The sequence below is a fragment of the Cinclus cinclus genome, chromosome 25 (assembly GCF_963662255.1).
Source record: "Cinclus cinclus chromosome 25, bCinCin1.1, whole genome shotgun sequence".
Lineage (NCBI taxonomy): Eukaryota > Metazoa > Chordata > Aves > Passeriformes > Cinclidae > Cinclus > Cinclus cinclus.
Window position 1 is genome coordinate 4300994 of NC_085070.1, and position 12514 is coordinate 4313507.

The following is a 12514-nucleotide window of genomic DNA, read 5'->3' on the forward strand; positions in this document are numbered from 1 at the left end:
CCAAAAAACCACAAAAGAATCCCTGCAAACCCATCCCAGGTGGGGACCTGATCCCACAAAGCACAAAAAAATCCCTGCAAACCCATCCCAGGTGGGGACCTGACCCCACACCCTGTCCCAACCTCTCCAACCCTTCTCCTTCACCCTCCTGACTCCCGAAATGTGTAAAACTCAGAGCACAGCCTGCTTCAGCAGACTGCAAATTGCTTTTCTCTCTGCAGAGCCAGGGCTCTGCTCCTTGCTGGCAATTACCTTTCGGACCATCTGTACAAAATCCTTGGAGTTCTGAGGTGACAGCCCCTGGAGCTGGCACGTGCAGGCCTCCAGGGAGGATGCATGAGCCACTATCAGGATGTTATTTCCTGAAATAAAAAGAGAAACATGGCTTGAGGAAGGAGGTAAAGCCACATTTAGGGGCTGGTGTCCAAGATCAAGCAGCCATTTAAAATCCTTTATCATCTAACAACACATCAGAGTGGGAATTGAGGGGAGAATGTGATTTGTTAACACATTTAGGGCATTTCTCAATTTTCAGGGTAATGGTTAACTCACTCCTACTTTGTTTAAAAATGCTTGCTGGAGAAAACAAGAATTCCAGTGAGATTTCAGCTGTGTTGGGAAGCAGATGCTTTTTGCCTACGCAAAAATTAATTCCTATTACAACAAACACTTTAATTTCACTTGCTGGCTTTCCACAGTGGCAGCTTTGCATTTCCATTTCCGAGATCCTTTACAAGCAGTGCCCCACTGTGCTTTTGAATTTTGTGTGCAAGCCATTAAAATCAAAGCTTAGAATGCAGAGACAGGTCAGTGGGATAAAATCAGTGAAAATACCAGAATCTGGGAACTCTCAGAATGTTGTGGATGAACAGTAACAGTGATTTTTTAAAAAATTTTCAATATTGTCTTTGGAGATATGTTTTAAGGTCTTTATGGGAATATAATTTGGAGAAGGAGCTCAGAGAGAGGAAGGAAAATGCCCCATTTAATGCTGGGAACACACAGCAGAGAGCAAATAATTCATTTATTCCCTTGGGAAACAGCTGCCATTGGGTTGGAATCTCTAAAATAATTCTGCTATTTGACTTTATGGACCTCTCTTGTGAGTGTATCTGAAATTACAGTTCTGGTGCTGGACTTTCCAATGCTTCTGGGAGAGAGATTCAGGTGTGGGAATTCATCCCCTAAGAGGGGGAGATTGATCAGGAATACTGGAATTCACATCCCAGCCTGCCTGGCTTGGTTTCCACCCCCTCTGCAGCACTCACCTTTGCCTTTACATTCGCTGATGATTTCCTTTGTGACTTGGTAGCTTCTGCTTATGTAGGTATCATAGGACTCAGAAACCACTAACTTGCTGACAGGAATATGAGGTCTGTGAGGAGAAAATCACATCCAGTAAATGGTAAAAATAAAGAATTCAAAGTGCAAAGTCTGTGAGCAGAAAAACACTTCCAGTAAATGGTAAAAGCAAAATATTCTAAGTGCAAATTGTGATTCATCTGGAAGTATCTGTTCTTAAACTCAGTCCCCAGAACTGGGGGCCACTGTGGTGATCTTTGAACTTCAAGAATGATTTGTTGGCCATTCCTGCATGGAGATATTTGGGAAAACGAGAACAGCTTCCTCTGCTGGGGACCAGTCCATGGAGGCAGCCCCTGACACGCTGAGTGTGCTCGTGTTCCTTCTGCACTGGTGATGTCCCTCTGTGCTTTGTGGGCCTGGTTCATGGAGAAAATTCCCTCCTGGCAGGATGGGCAGGGCTGGCACAGGGTGCCCAGAGCAGCTGGGGCTGCCCCTGGATCCCTGGCAGTGCCCAAGGGCAGGCTGGACACTGGGCTTGGAGCACCTGGGACAGGGGAAGGTGTCCCTGTCCATGGCTGGGGTGGATGAGCTTTAAGATCCCTTCCATCCCAAGCTGTTGAATGATTTTATAATTCTCTGTGTCCTTTGGGAGAGGATTTCAGGGCTCTCCCACCCACATCAAGTCAGGGAGAGGAAGAGAACCTGTCCCAGCAGGAGAACCTGTCCCAACAGAACCTGTCCCAATAGAACCTGTCCCAGCAGGAGAACCTGTCCCAACAGAACCTGTCCCAATAGAACCTGTCCCAGCAGGAGAACCTGTCCCAGCAGAACCTGTCCCAGCAGGAGAACCTGTCCCAGCAGAACCTGTCCCAACAGGAGAACCTGTCCCAATAGAACCTGTCCCAGCAGGAGAACCTGTCCCAACAGAACCTGTCCCAGCAGAACCTGTCCCAGCAGAACCTGTCCCAACAGGAGAACCTGTCCCAATAGAACCTGTCCCAGCAGGAGAACCTGTCCCAGCAGAACCTGTCCCAACAGGAGAACCTGTCCCAATAGAACCTGTCCCAGCAGGAGAACCTGTCCCAACAGAACCTGTCCCAACAGAACCTGTCCCAGCAGAACCTGTCCCAGCAGAACCTGTCCCAGCATGAAAACCTGTCCCAACAGGAGAACCTGTCCCAACAGAACCTGTCCCAACAGGAGAACCTGTCCCAATAGAACCTGTCCCAACAGAACCTGTCCCAGCAGGAGAACCTGTCCCAACAGAACCTGTCCCAACAGAACCTGTCCCAACAGAACCTGTCCCAGCAGAACCTGTCCCAACAGAACCTGTCCCAGCAGGAGAACCTGTCCCAGCAGAACCTGTCCCAACAGGAGAACCTGTCCCAACAGGAGAACCTGTCCCAATAGAACCTGTCCCAACAGAACCTGTCCCAGCAGAACCTGTCCCAACAGGAGAACCTGTCCCAATAGAACCTGTCCCAGCAGAACCTGTCCCAACAGGAGAACCTGTCCCAATAGAACCTGTCCCAACAGAACCTGTCCCAACAGGAGAACCTGTCCCAATAGAACCTGTCCCAGCAGGAGAACCTGTCCCAATAGAACCTGTCCCAACAGAACCTGTCCCAGCAGAACCTGTCCCAGCAGAACCTGTCCCAACAGGAGAACCTGTCCCAATAGAACCTGTCCCAACAGAACCTGTCCCAGCATGAAAACCTGTCCCAACAGGAGAACCTGTCCCAGCCGAACCTGTCCCAGCAGAACCTGTCCCAATAGAACCTGTCCCAGCAGGAGAACCTGTCCCAGAGGAGGGGACAGGGGGACAAGGACGGAGTCACCTGGCGTGGAGCAGCATCTGCTCCATCCCTGTCACCCTCAGGGGCTGGGGCAGAGCTAGAACTGCTGCTCTGGCCCTCTGCAAAGCTGGGAAATGCCTGCATGATCCATCCTCTTCCCAGGCAGGGCGTTCTGGGATTTGCCTGGCCAGGTGTATCAGCTGCAGGCCTTCATGTGCACAGGGCCTGGCAGCAGCAGCTGCGTTTTCCTGCTGCACTGCAAGGAAAAATGTGATTTCTCCTCCACCCAGAGATCTGATCCACAGGAATTCTCCTTGGGAGAGAGGGCAGAGCTCTCTCTCTCTGCCCCACCTGAGCTGACCACATAAGAGCAGCTCTTCCCTCACACAGAGGATATTCCCCATGGTTTTCCCAGAATACAGGGATTTTTTGAGGCAGAGATTCTCCTGACTCACTCTGCTCAGTGTCACCCACGTGATGCCCTCCCAGGGATAAATACAGTGTGAGGAATTTTATTTCGTTATCCTGGAAGTGCTGGAATTTTAGCTGCAGTCTGCAATGACACAGCACAAGTAGCTCCTGATGGAAGTGGTTTATGGTATAATTAGTTTTGAAAAAAATCAGGTTTTTTTTCCCTTTACCTTTTCCTTACTTTTTTTTTTAACTTTTTGTTTATTCCACCAGACTATTTAAAAATACATGGGAAAAACCAGTATTTCATAAAGCTCAGAAGCCCTGACACAAAACACTTGTCACCAAGCCCTTGTAGGTGGCACCCCTGCGTGTGTTAGCTGAGCCCAAGCTCCTAAGTTTTAGGAAAAGTGTTAAAAATCCTTTGGGAGCTCCTAGGAAATCTGAAAGATCCCAGGACAAGGAGTGCTGGAAAGAAAACCTCCATGCTCAGGAGGAATTGCCAGCGATGTGGGAAGTTTGGTTTATAATAAGCCAAATTTAATGCTATTATATATAAAATCAAATAGAAATATATATATATATATATATAATATATAATTTTCAGGTCATGTTCAGCACAGCAGCCTCGACCCTGCTCCGAGTTTATTTTGGGACCCTCAGCAGCTCTTCCAGTCAGTGCCTAAATTCAAAACTCAGCAGAGTTTGGTGCTAAATCTTCAAATAATCAAGGCCAGGCCCTCTGAGCCCCGTTCTGTGCTACCTGTAGGTTGTATCAACGCTTAGAGTAGCTGCAGCTAAATCCACAGGGGGAATCCAGGCTGGCAGGGTGCTCCCAGACACCCACTTGGTCCACTCAAACAAGCCTGGCTCTATCCGGATTTTCAGGTTGTTCTCCTGCTGCATACCTGGAAAAGAGGGAGAGGAGACCAGGTAGCAATGGGAAGGAAGAGAGCAGTTTTAATACTTCAGTTTGATTGTTGATTTCTTTGTTTTCTATGGGAAATTAAGTATTTAATGTAATTATTTAATGTAGGGCAGGGAATGTTAAGCTCTGGCTGGCAGCTGGTGCAATTAGAAAAGGGTTCCTTATGGATTGTGCTAATATAAAATATATTCCTATGGAAATAATAATTACTGTTCACTTAGATCCATGGTTTTTATCTGTTTGTCAGTGTTTTATGGAGAAAATGAGGAGAATTCAGCCTCTCCTTGTGGGTTCTTACCTTTCAGGATGTTGTGAGCTGTCTGGACACACCGCAGGGATGGGGAGCTGTAGATGTAGTCTACAATGGTGTTTGTTTCTAGCAAGGCTTCACCTGCAAGAAAGTTTTGTTCTTTGTGAGTAAATCCAGGTAAATGGCATTGCAATGAGCTGTTTCTCATGGGTCTGGCCAAAAAGCAGCCAGAAAAAAATTGTCAAGGTCTTGGATTTAATTTCATTTAATTTGTAAGCTGTAAATCAAATGATTCAACACAAATCAAACCCATCTTAATTCGATTGGCTGGATTCTCTGCTAGCATAAATCACCATTTCATTACACAGGTGGGAGATCACTGCAAACGAGATAAGAATCAACTCCACTGTCAGGGTTGTTAATATTCCTGCAGCAGGGGTTTAATATTCCAGCAGTGCCTGAGGGAACCAAAGGAGAGCAGGGATCTGCTCAGGCTTGCAGGGAGCAGCAGCCACATTTGTGCTCTCTTGGAAGAGCAGGACAAGGGAGTGGCAGCAAGGAGGGGACATTCACCCTGACAGTGGCTGTCACCAAGACAGGCTGAGCTGGAAATGTCTTGGGAGAAGTGGGGTCATCTTTAGGAGAGGGACATCTGCCAGGCCTCTTTCACAGGGAGCTGCTCATGGGCTGTGGTCATGCCAGGAATTACGTGAAGGTCACACGGTGCCACCACACCTGCAGCCCTGTCCTTGGACCCTTGAATGCCACAGCAAAGTGTGTCCTTGGAACCTTCTAATGCCACCAGAAAAGTGTGTCCTCAAACCCTTTCAGTGCCACCAGAAAAGTGTGTCCTCAGGCTCCTCAAATATCTCCAGCAAAGCGTGTCCTTGTACCCTTTTACTGCCACCAGCAAAGTGTGTCTTCAAGTTCTTTTAATGCCACCAGCAAAGTGTCCTTGGACCTTTGAATGCCACACAAAGTGTGTGCTTGGACCCCTTTAATGCCACAAACTGTGTGTCCTTGGAGCCTTTTACTGCCATTAGCAAAGTGTGTCCTTGTCCCCTGAATGCCACAGCAAAGTGTCCTTGGATGTTTTTAGTGCCACCCAAAGTGTGTCCTTGTCCCCTGAATGCCACCCAAAGTGGGCTGTGCCACTCACAGCCTGCCTTCTGTCCTGTCCAGATTGCAAACCCTGCTGCCATGTGGCCTGGTGTCTGAGCATCCTCCTGCTGCTGCTGCTGCACAGTGATTTATTTGTGTTCAAAAAAGGAAGGGTAATTTTAGCTGTCCCAGTTTGGATGTGACCAGCAAGGAGTGCTCGGAAGAGTCTGAGTCGGAGGAAACGCTCAGGGCTGGAGCTCGTGTGTTTGAGGGGCTGGGCTCCCCTCATCACAGCTCTCAAGATGGGCTCTTTCACTGGCACAGGAATTTCTGTCTGCACACCAACCAACAGGCTCAGAGGTCAGGGATGAGGATGAGGATGGTGGGAGAACACTGGAAGTGATTTGGGCTGTGTTTGTGACAATGCAAAGCCAGGCAGACTGATAAAAGGACATTGGTGTGGCAAGCTGCACAAAAAAAAAAAAAAAAAAATTGCATGAAGTGACAGCCATACTGCTGCATTTCTCCCCAGTGTGGGTGATAACAAAACCTTCCCAGTGCACCCATCCTTTGCTGGCTCTGGTTTCACCCCATGTCCTACATTTCTGTTTTGCCATCTCCTCAGCTGCAGCAGCTGAAGGAGATGAGGTTTCCTTTGGAAGAGGGAAATTGCTGGAGAAGGTGAAGGGATTTCACAAAGTTCCTTTAAAGATTTAAATCCCGTTAGCTCAGGGCAACCAATCCATTTTTTCCTGCCTTGCACTTTTCCTTTCTCTGATGGGGGTGCGGGAGGAAGACAGCGAAGCTTCCTGGGCAAGGTCTTCATGGAATCACAGAATGATTTGGGTTGGAAAACCCCAAAAACCCCGTGGGCAGGGACACCTTCCACTACCCCAGGCTACTCCAAACCCTGTCCAACCTGGCCTTGGACACTTCCACGGGCGGACAACCTGTGCCAGGGCTTCCTTCCCCACATTCACAGGGAACAATTCCTTCCCCACATTCACAGGGAACAATTCCTTCCCCAAGGAAGCTTGTCAGGAAGCTTTGCCTGCTGAGCAGCACTTACCCACGAGCCTGGCCTGGGTGCAGCCCAGCACGGTGATGGGAGCATCCTTTTCATAATCCCTGAATCCACCACTCCTCTGAGGTAAATTGTGAGGCATATTCAGGTTACTGCGCATGTACCTGCCTGCAGGGAGAGGTGCCAAGCTGCAATTATTCCCTTGCACAGAAGCAGCATCACACCTGATTTCCCCCTCTCCCACCACCTCACCTGTGCTTGGCAGGTCCTGGCTCTTGAGCAGGTTTTTGGTTTGTTTTTTTTTTTTTTTCCTCCAAGCAAACCCATCAGGAATCGTACAAAATTAAATTAAACGCCTCTCACCAGCTCAAAAACAGCACAGAATGTTGCTAAGGTTCTAAAAGAATTTTTTAGGACTGATTTCCCCAAGGGAAAGCCATTTCTATCCCACAACAAACATTGCATTTTTACAGGAGGCAGAACGTCAGAGCTCTTCAGCCATAGTTTAGAAAGAAGGGAGTTGTGAAATCATCCTTTCACCACAAGGTATTGGTGGTTTTGAATAGAAGAAAGACTTTTAGGACAGATTTCTGATCAGCTCTAGGGCCAATAGAGCCTAAAGTTGTAATTTGATCACCGTAGTCTGAAACCTGAGCACAATATTGGGTTGAAAACACCAATTTATACCCCAAAACCCACTCTGAGCAATGCTATTTTCATTTAGGACTGAGAGCCAGCAGTACAAATTATTTTCTTGCTAGCAGCAAATCTTTTCACTGAACACTGACTACCAACACCATGACTGCCTGTTCTCTTTGGTGATGTAACTGCAGAGTATAATCACTCTTGCAATATTTGCCCAAATATTGGCAAATGAAGTATTTCCTCCCTGGATGACTTCCTGCTGCTGGCTGCACAAAAAGCATCATTTTATTATTTATTTTATTGTTATTTAACATTTTATGTTAAAGCCTTCCAGCAGGTAGTGACCACTTCTCCTTCCTCCATCAAATCCTGGGGTACCCCCATAGAACAATAACAGTGAATAACAGTGGGCAAAACACTTCAGGGTTCCAGCAGCAAAGGCTCCACTTTAATGTTACACCCTATTTTTTATCCAGTTTTCCAAATTACTGTGTTTTATTCTAATTGGTTACTAATTTCCTTGCCACTCAATGAAGTGGTTAGAAGGTGCTTGTGTGTGTACGTGCTAAGACTCTCTCTTTACACAGGGGTTTACATGTTTTTCTGTATGGATTCCCACAGGATAGATTTCTTCTTTTTCACAGATACAAACTGCCTTTCGACCAGAACAGATTGTTATGCAAACCCATTCTCATAGTTTTTCATGGGAGCTTAACAAGCTAGCTGTTAATTCAGCTGAAAGAGCAAGGCCTAACTTTAGAAATCCCATCTTTTATAAGTTTTTACCAATATGCAACACCTCCAGGCTCACCTTTGGCATCGAAGCACTGGGACAGCCAGTACTTCCCAAAAACCACATCCATCCTCTCTCCGTGCCTGCAGACGAACAGGCAGCGCTTCTGTGGTCCTGGCTGGCTGCTTGTCCTCAGGGGCTGCAAGGGAATTGATGCCTTCAGTTTGAGCTTTTGTATTTTCCATTTTGTGCACTGCATTAGTGACTCTGAACTCCATACAAAGTGTTCCGAGTTCTCCTCAGCTCAGTCACACAAAACAATCCTTGTCCAGCCCCAGAACCAAGGACACCGCTGCAGCTCCAGCCCCAAAAAGTGCAAAGAGCAGAGAACTGAGGGGAGAATCTGGGAGGGTGGGACTGCAGAACCTGGAGCTGGGATGGGACACTGAACCCCAAGGTGGGAATGGACCCAAACTGATAAAAGTGTGAGAACTCCTGGCCCAGGGTCCATCTTGGGTGTAGCCACTGCCAGGCTCTTGCACTGCCCAAGGTGAATCCTTTGAAGGATTTTAACAAATCCCTGATTCATTCCTTTAACTCTGTCCAGCCTCAGCTCCAAGGAGCCTCTGAAGACATCAACCCCCCATGAACCAGCACCAGGCTCCTCCTGCTTTGCCCTTGTGCAAACATCACAAATCTCACAGGAAAGGCTGCAGGATTTATTGCTTTTATGGCTTTGTGGAGCTCTTTGGGAATTTATAATCGTGGTAAATTGATGGTGCTGAAGGGGGCAGAGGACAGGGCCCTGCCACCCCAGTTTGGGGACAAGGCTGCGTCATTCAAAAACTTTTTAACTTGTGCTGCAGGGAGCAAAAACATAAAAATTTGGGGAAAATCCATCGACTGGAAGCTTGTTCCGAATGAGTTCTGGCTGCGGGGTCCCTACCTGCACGTTCTGGCAGATGATGGTGAGTGGCCCAGCATCCCCTGGCCCTTGCTCCTCCTGCTGCCTTCTCTCCAGAGCTCCATCAGCGAAGGCTTGAAAGGATGGGGAAGGTGTGGTGTTCAGAATGGAGTAGGACCTGCCAAAAATAGAAAAAAAAATGTCTTTGGGAATGGTTTTTGTGCTCAGGCTGCTCTCAGGATGTTCCTGTAGCCTTCAGGAGCCAGTGGTAATTACTGTTGTGATGTTATTTCATTATTATTTGGGTTTTAGTGCTGCCCAGAGAGCGCCTTGCCAGGTGATGCACGCACGTGAGGAGACAAATTCCATCTCTGTGGGCTGTTTCCTTAGAAACAATTTACAGAACAATTCCAAACTTTGGCCTGGGAGGCTCTCTCCACCCTGGAATATTCTCATGGAAAATGCCAGGGCCTTCCTGACTACCACAGGGTGCTCACTAACATCACCTGGGGACCAGTCCCTGTCACTGACCGTGGGCTTGTGCTCCCAACTTTTGGAACTGATGGCTACAGGGAGTCTTCACTCACCTTTCCAGCACAGGCTGTGGATCCAGCAGAAAGCTGGGGCTTCTCCCTGGGCAGTTCTCAGGGTTCCTGTGCCCAAACAGCTTCTACCCCTGGCAGGGACCTGGCACACTCAGCCCTGTTGTTCCTGCATTTTTCAGAGCTGCCTATTCCCCTTCCCACCTGCTTGGGAATTTATCCCCCCAGTGATTCCTGCTAAGTGCAAGAATTTAACAGACCCCAAAGGGATTTAACAGACCCCACACTCCCTCGAGGGCCTTGACTAATGATGGCCCCTCTGAATAAAGCTCTTATTCCCAGATATTCAAGGACTTGGACCAAAACCCTGGGGACTAAACTGTGAAAAGCAATTGCAGAAGCTGCCTCAACCCTCTGCTGACTCAGTTACCTCTGCTTAGTCATTAAAAAAAAAAGAACATTATCAGGTAATGGATGTGGTCATTTAGTTTGACAGAAAGAATTGCCAGAGCTGGCAATTTTCATTGCCTTAAATACATCAGGAGCTGATCCTGACAGCAGCCAGGTAGGGTAAAATCTCAGAGGGGTTTCACAGCTGTTAAAATAGCCCCGAGTGGCTCTGCCAGTGGGACAAAAATAGGTCACCTATGTGATTTATGTGATTTAAAGGAGGGAAAAACCCACTGATGTTGGTGCTGATCTATTATCTGGTGGAATTAGGGTGCAAGGATGATGCTGAGCTACTGGATTTTTCCTGAGTTCCCAACAAGGGCTGGTCCTGCCCTGAGGAATTGCTCCCCTCATTGCCCAAATGCAGGTGGGGCATTGGAGTCAGCACTGATCCATCCTCAGTGACCCCAGAACTTGAACATCTCAGTGTGAAAAGAATCTCAACGTGAACAGAATCCCAGTTCTTACTCAGGGCCCATCTCTATTTCTGTACAACATAAATTTCTTGCAGCTGTCAGCCCTTCCTCCCATTTAATCCCTTTCCTGCCTTGTCCATATGGCATTTTTTAAGGACACTGGTCTGGAGAATACCAAGGATTTTTTGGTTACCCCATTTCCCTTTGCCCCCAGGAGCTGCCACATAATTTCTGAGCCTTTCTTTCTCTCTAAGCCTTTTAATAAAGGCCACAAACGTTTCACCATCTATTTATAGATGGCAGGATTTGCTGGGAATGGTGATGAGGCAGAGGCAAACTCCGTGTGCCTGGAGAAGAGCCACCAGCCTGTCTCCAGTGCTGCTGGAAAACACAAACTGCTGAGCCTGTTCCAGCTTAGTCATCTCCTAAGGACAGGTCATGGTTTTGAAGCTTTTCCCAAAAAATCCTGGTTCCATCTCCTGTCTTCTGGATGCTGCCTTGTCTCCCCTGCTCTGGCAGGGATAAGTGAGGGGTAAATGAGTGATTTCAGGACCAGCATTCTGCTCAATGAATTCCCACCAAAATCAAGAGGCACAACCTTATTCAGAAGGTGAGGGCTGCATCCTCACTGAAGCCAACAGCAGGCTCCTAAAAAATCTTGCTAAATATCCTAAGAAATGTTGCTGATCCAAAGTCCTTTTCAGCTGGGAATTATGCACGGGAGATGTCTCTTCCCAAATTAAACCCCAAATTTACACCTTCCTGATCCCAGGCCCACCCCAGAGGTGCCTGCCCAGCAGTGCCTCCAGCAGCCATCTGCTCCAGCTCCATCAACCAGCAGCAATCCTGTGAGTCACGAAGAACTTCTGCAACATCTCAGCTACAAAAATCACCTTGTCCTCTAAGCCCACGCTAAGGGAGAGCATCTGCTGCTCCTTGGCTGATGAGATGAGCTCTGTGTGCCAGCTCCTTCCCCTCAGTGCCCTTCTCAGCATCCATCCTCACCTCCCCAGGTGAAATCCCAGCTGCTGCTGATGCCTTCAGTTTGAGCTTTCATATTTTCCATTTTCTGCACTGCATTAGTGTGTGACTCTGAATTTCATATAAAGTGTTAACAAGCTCAGTCACACAAAACAATCCTTGTCCAGCCCCAGAACCAAGGACACCGCTGCAGCTCCAGCCCCAAAAAGTGCAAAGAGCAGAGAACTGAGGGGAGAATCTGGGAGGGTGGGACTGCAGAACCTGGAGCTGGGATGGGACACTGAACCCCAAGGTGGGAATGGACCCAAACTGATAAAAGTGTGAGAACTCCTGGCCCAGGGTCCATCTTGGGTGTAGCCACTGCCAGGCTCTTGCACTGCCCAAGGTGAATCCTTTGAAGGTGTTTTAATAATTATCTGCTTCATTCCCTTAACTCTGTCCAGCCTCTGTTCCAGACAGCCTCTCCAGGCATCTCTGAGCCCCTTTTTGCAGCCATGGGAAGGGGAGGGAGCAGCTTGACCTACCCATGGAACACCCAGGTGCCACATTCATCTGCCTTGGTGATGTAGTTTTCAGGCAGCAGTCCCGAGCAGCCAGTGGCAAGGGAAATGCCATAAATCCAGCCCTCACTCGTGCTGGTTTGCTCCACTGGGGACATGAAAATGAAATCCCCCGGGACCAGCTCCAGCTCGTCGTCATTCTGGGGGGTGTAGGGGTAGATCACTTGCAGAGTCTGGGGGAGAAAAAACACAAGAAGGTTGTTAATGGAAAGGGGTCTGCAGCAGAATGGTGATTTTTGGGGGAGATGAAACAAGCTCCAGAAGTTCACCTCGTGGTTGACGAAGCGAATGTCCCGGGAGAAGATCGCGGCCACCCAGTCACAGCCCAGCTTGACATCGATGCTCTGGGCCAGCTTCTCCAGCGTGGGCAGGTGGCTGCTCTGGAAGTGATAGGCCAGGGTCACGTGGAGCTGCTTCTTGTGGGGCTCCACGTGGACATCTGCAATGGGGAGAGAAGGGTTAAAAACC

General features: G+C 48.3%; 1 protein-coding gene across 1 annotated transcript in view; it reads right to left on the reverse strand.

Moving 5' to 3' along the window:
- Positions 1 to 12514, reverse strand: part of UBASH3B (ubiquitin associated and SH3 domain containing B) — a 63007-nt gene that overhangs the window by 4523 nt on the left and 45970 nt on the right. The window contains exons 5-13 of the mRNA XM_062508717.1: positions 12316 to 12485; positions 12011 to 12219; positions 9140 to 9275; positions 8272 to 8392; positions 6861 to 6983; positions 4739 to 4831; positions 4276 to 4420; positions 1269 to 1375; positions 253 to 362 (exon numbers count right to left, since the gene is read on the reverse strand). Of these exons, the coding sequence (XP_062364701.1) occupies positions 253 to 362; positions 1269 to 1375; positions 4276 to 4420; positions 4739 to 4831; positions 6861 to 6983; positions 8272 to 8392; positions 9140 to 9275; positions 12011 to 12219; positions 12316 to 12485 (1214 nt within the window). The remainder of the gene's footprint in view (positions 1 to 252; positions 363 to 1268; positions 1376 to 4275; positions 4421 to 4738; positions 4832 to 6860; positions 6984 to 8271; positions 8393 to 9139; positions 9276 to 12010; positions 12220 to 12315; positions 12486 to 12514) is intronic.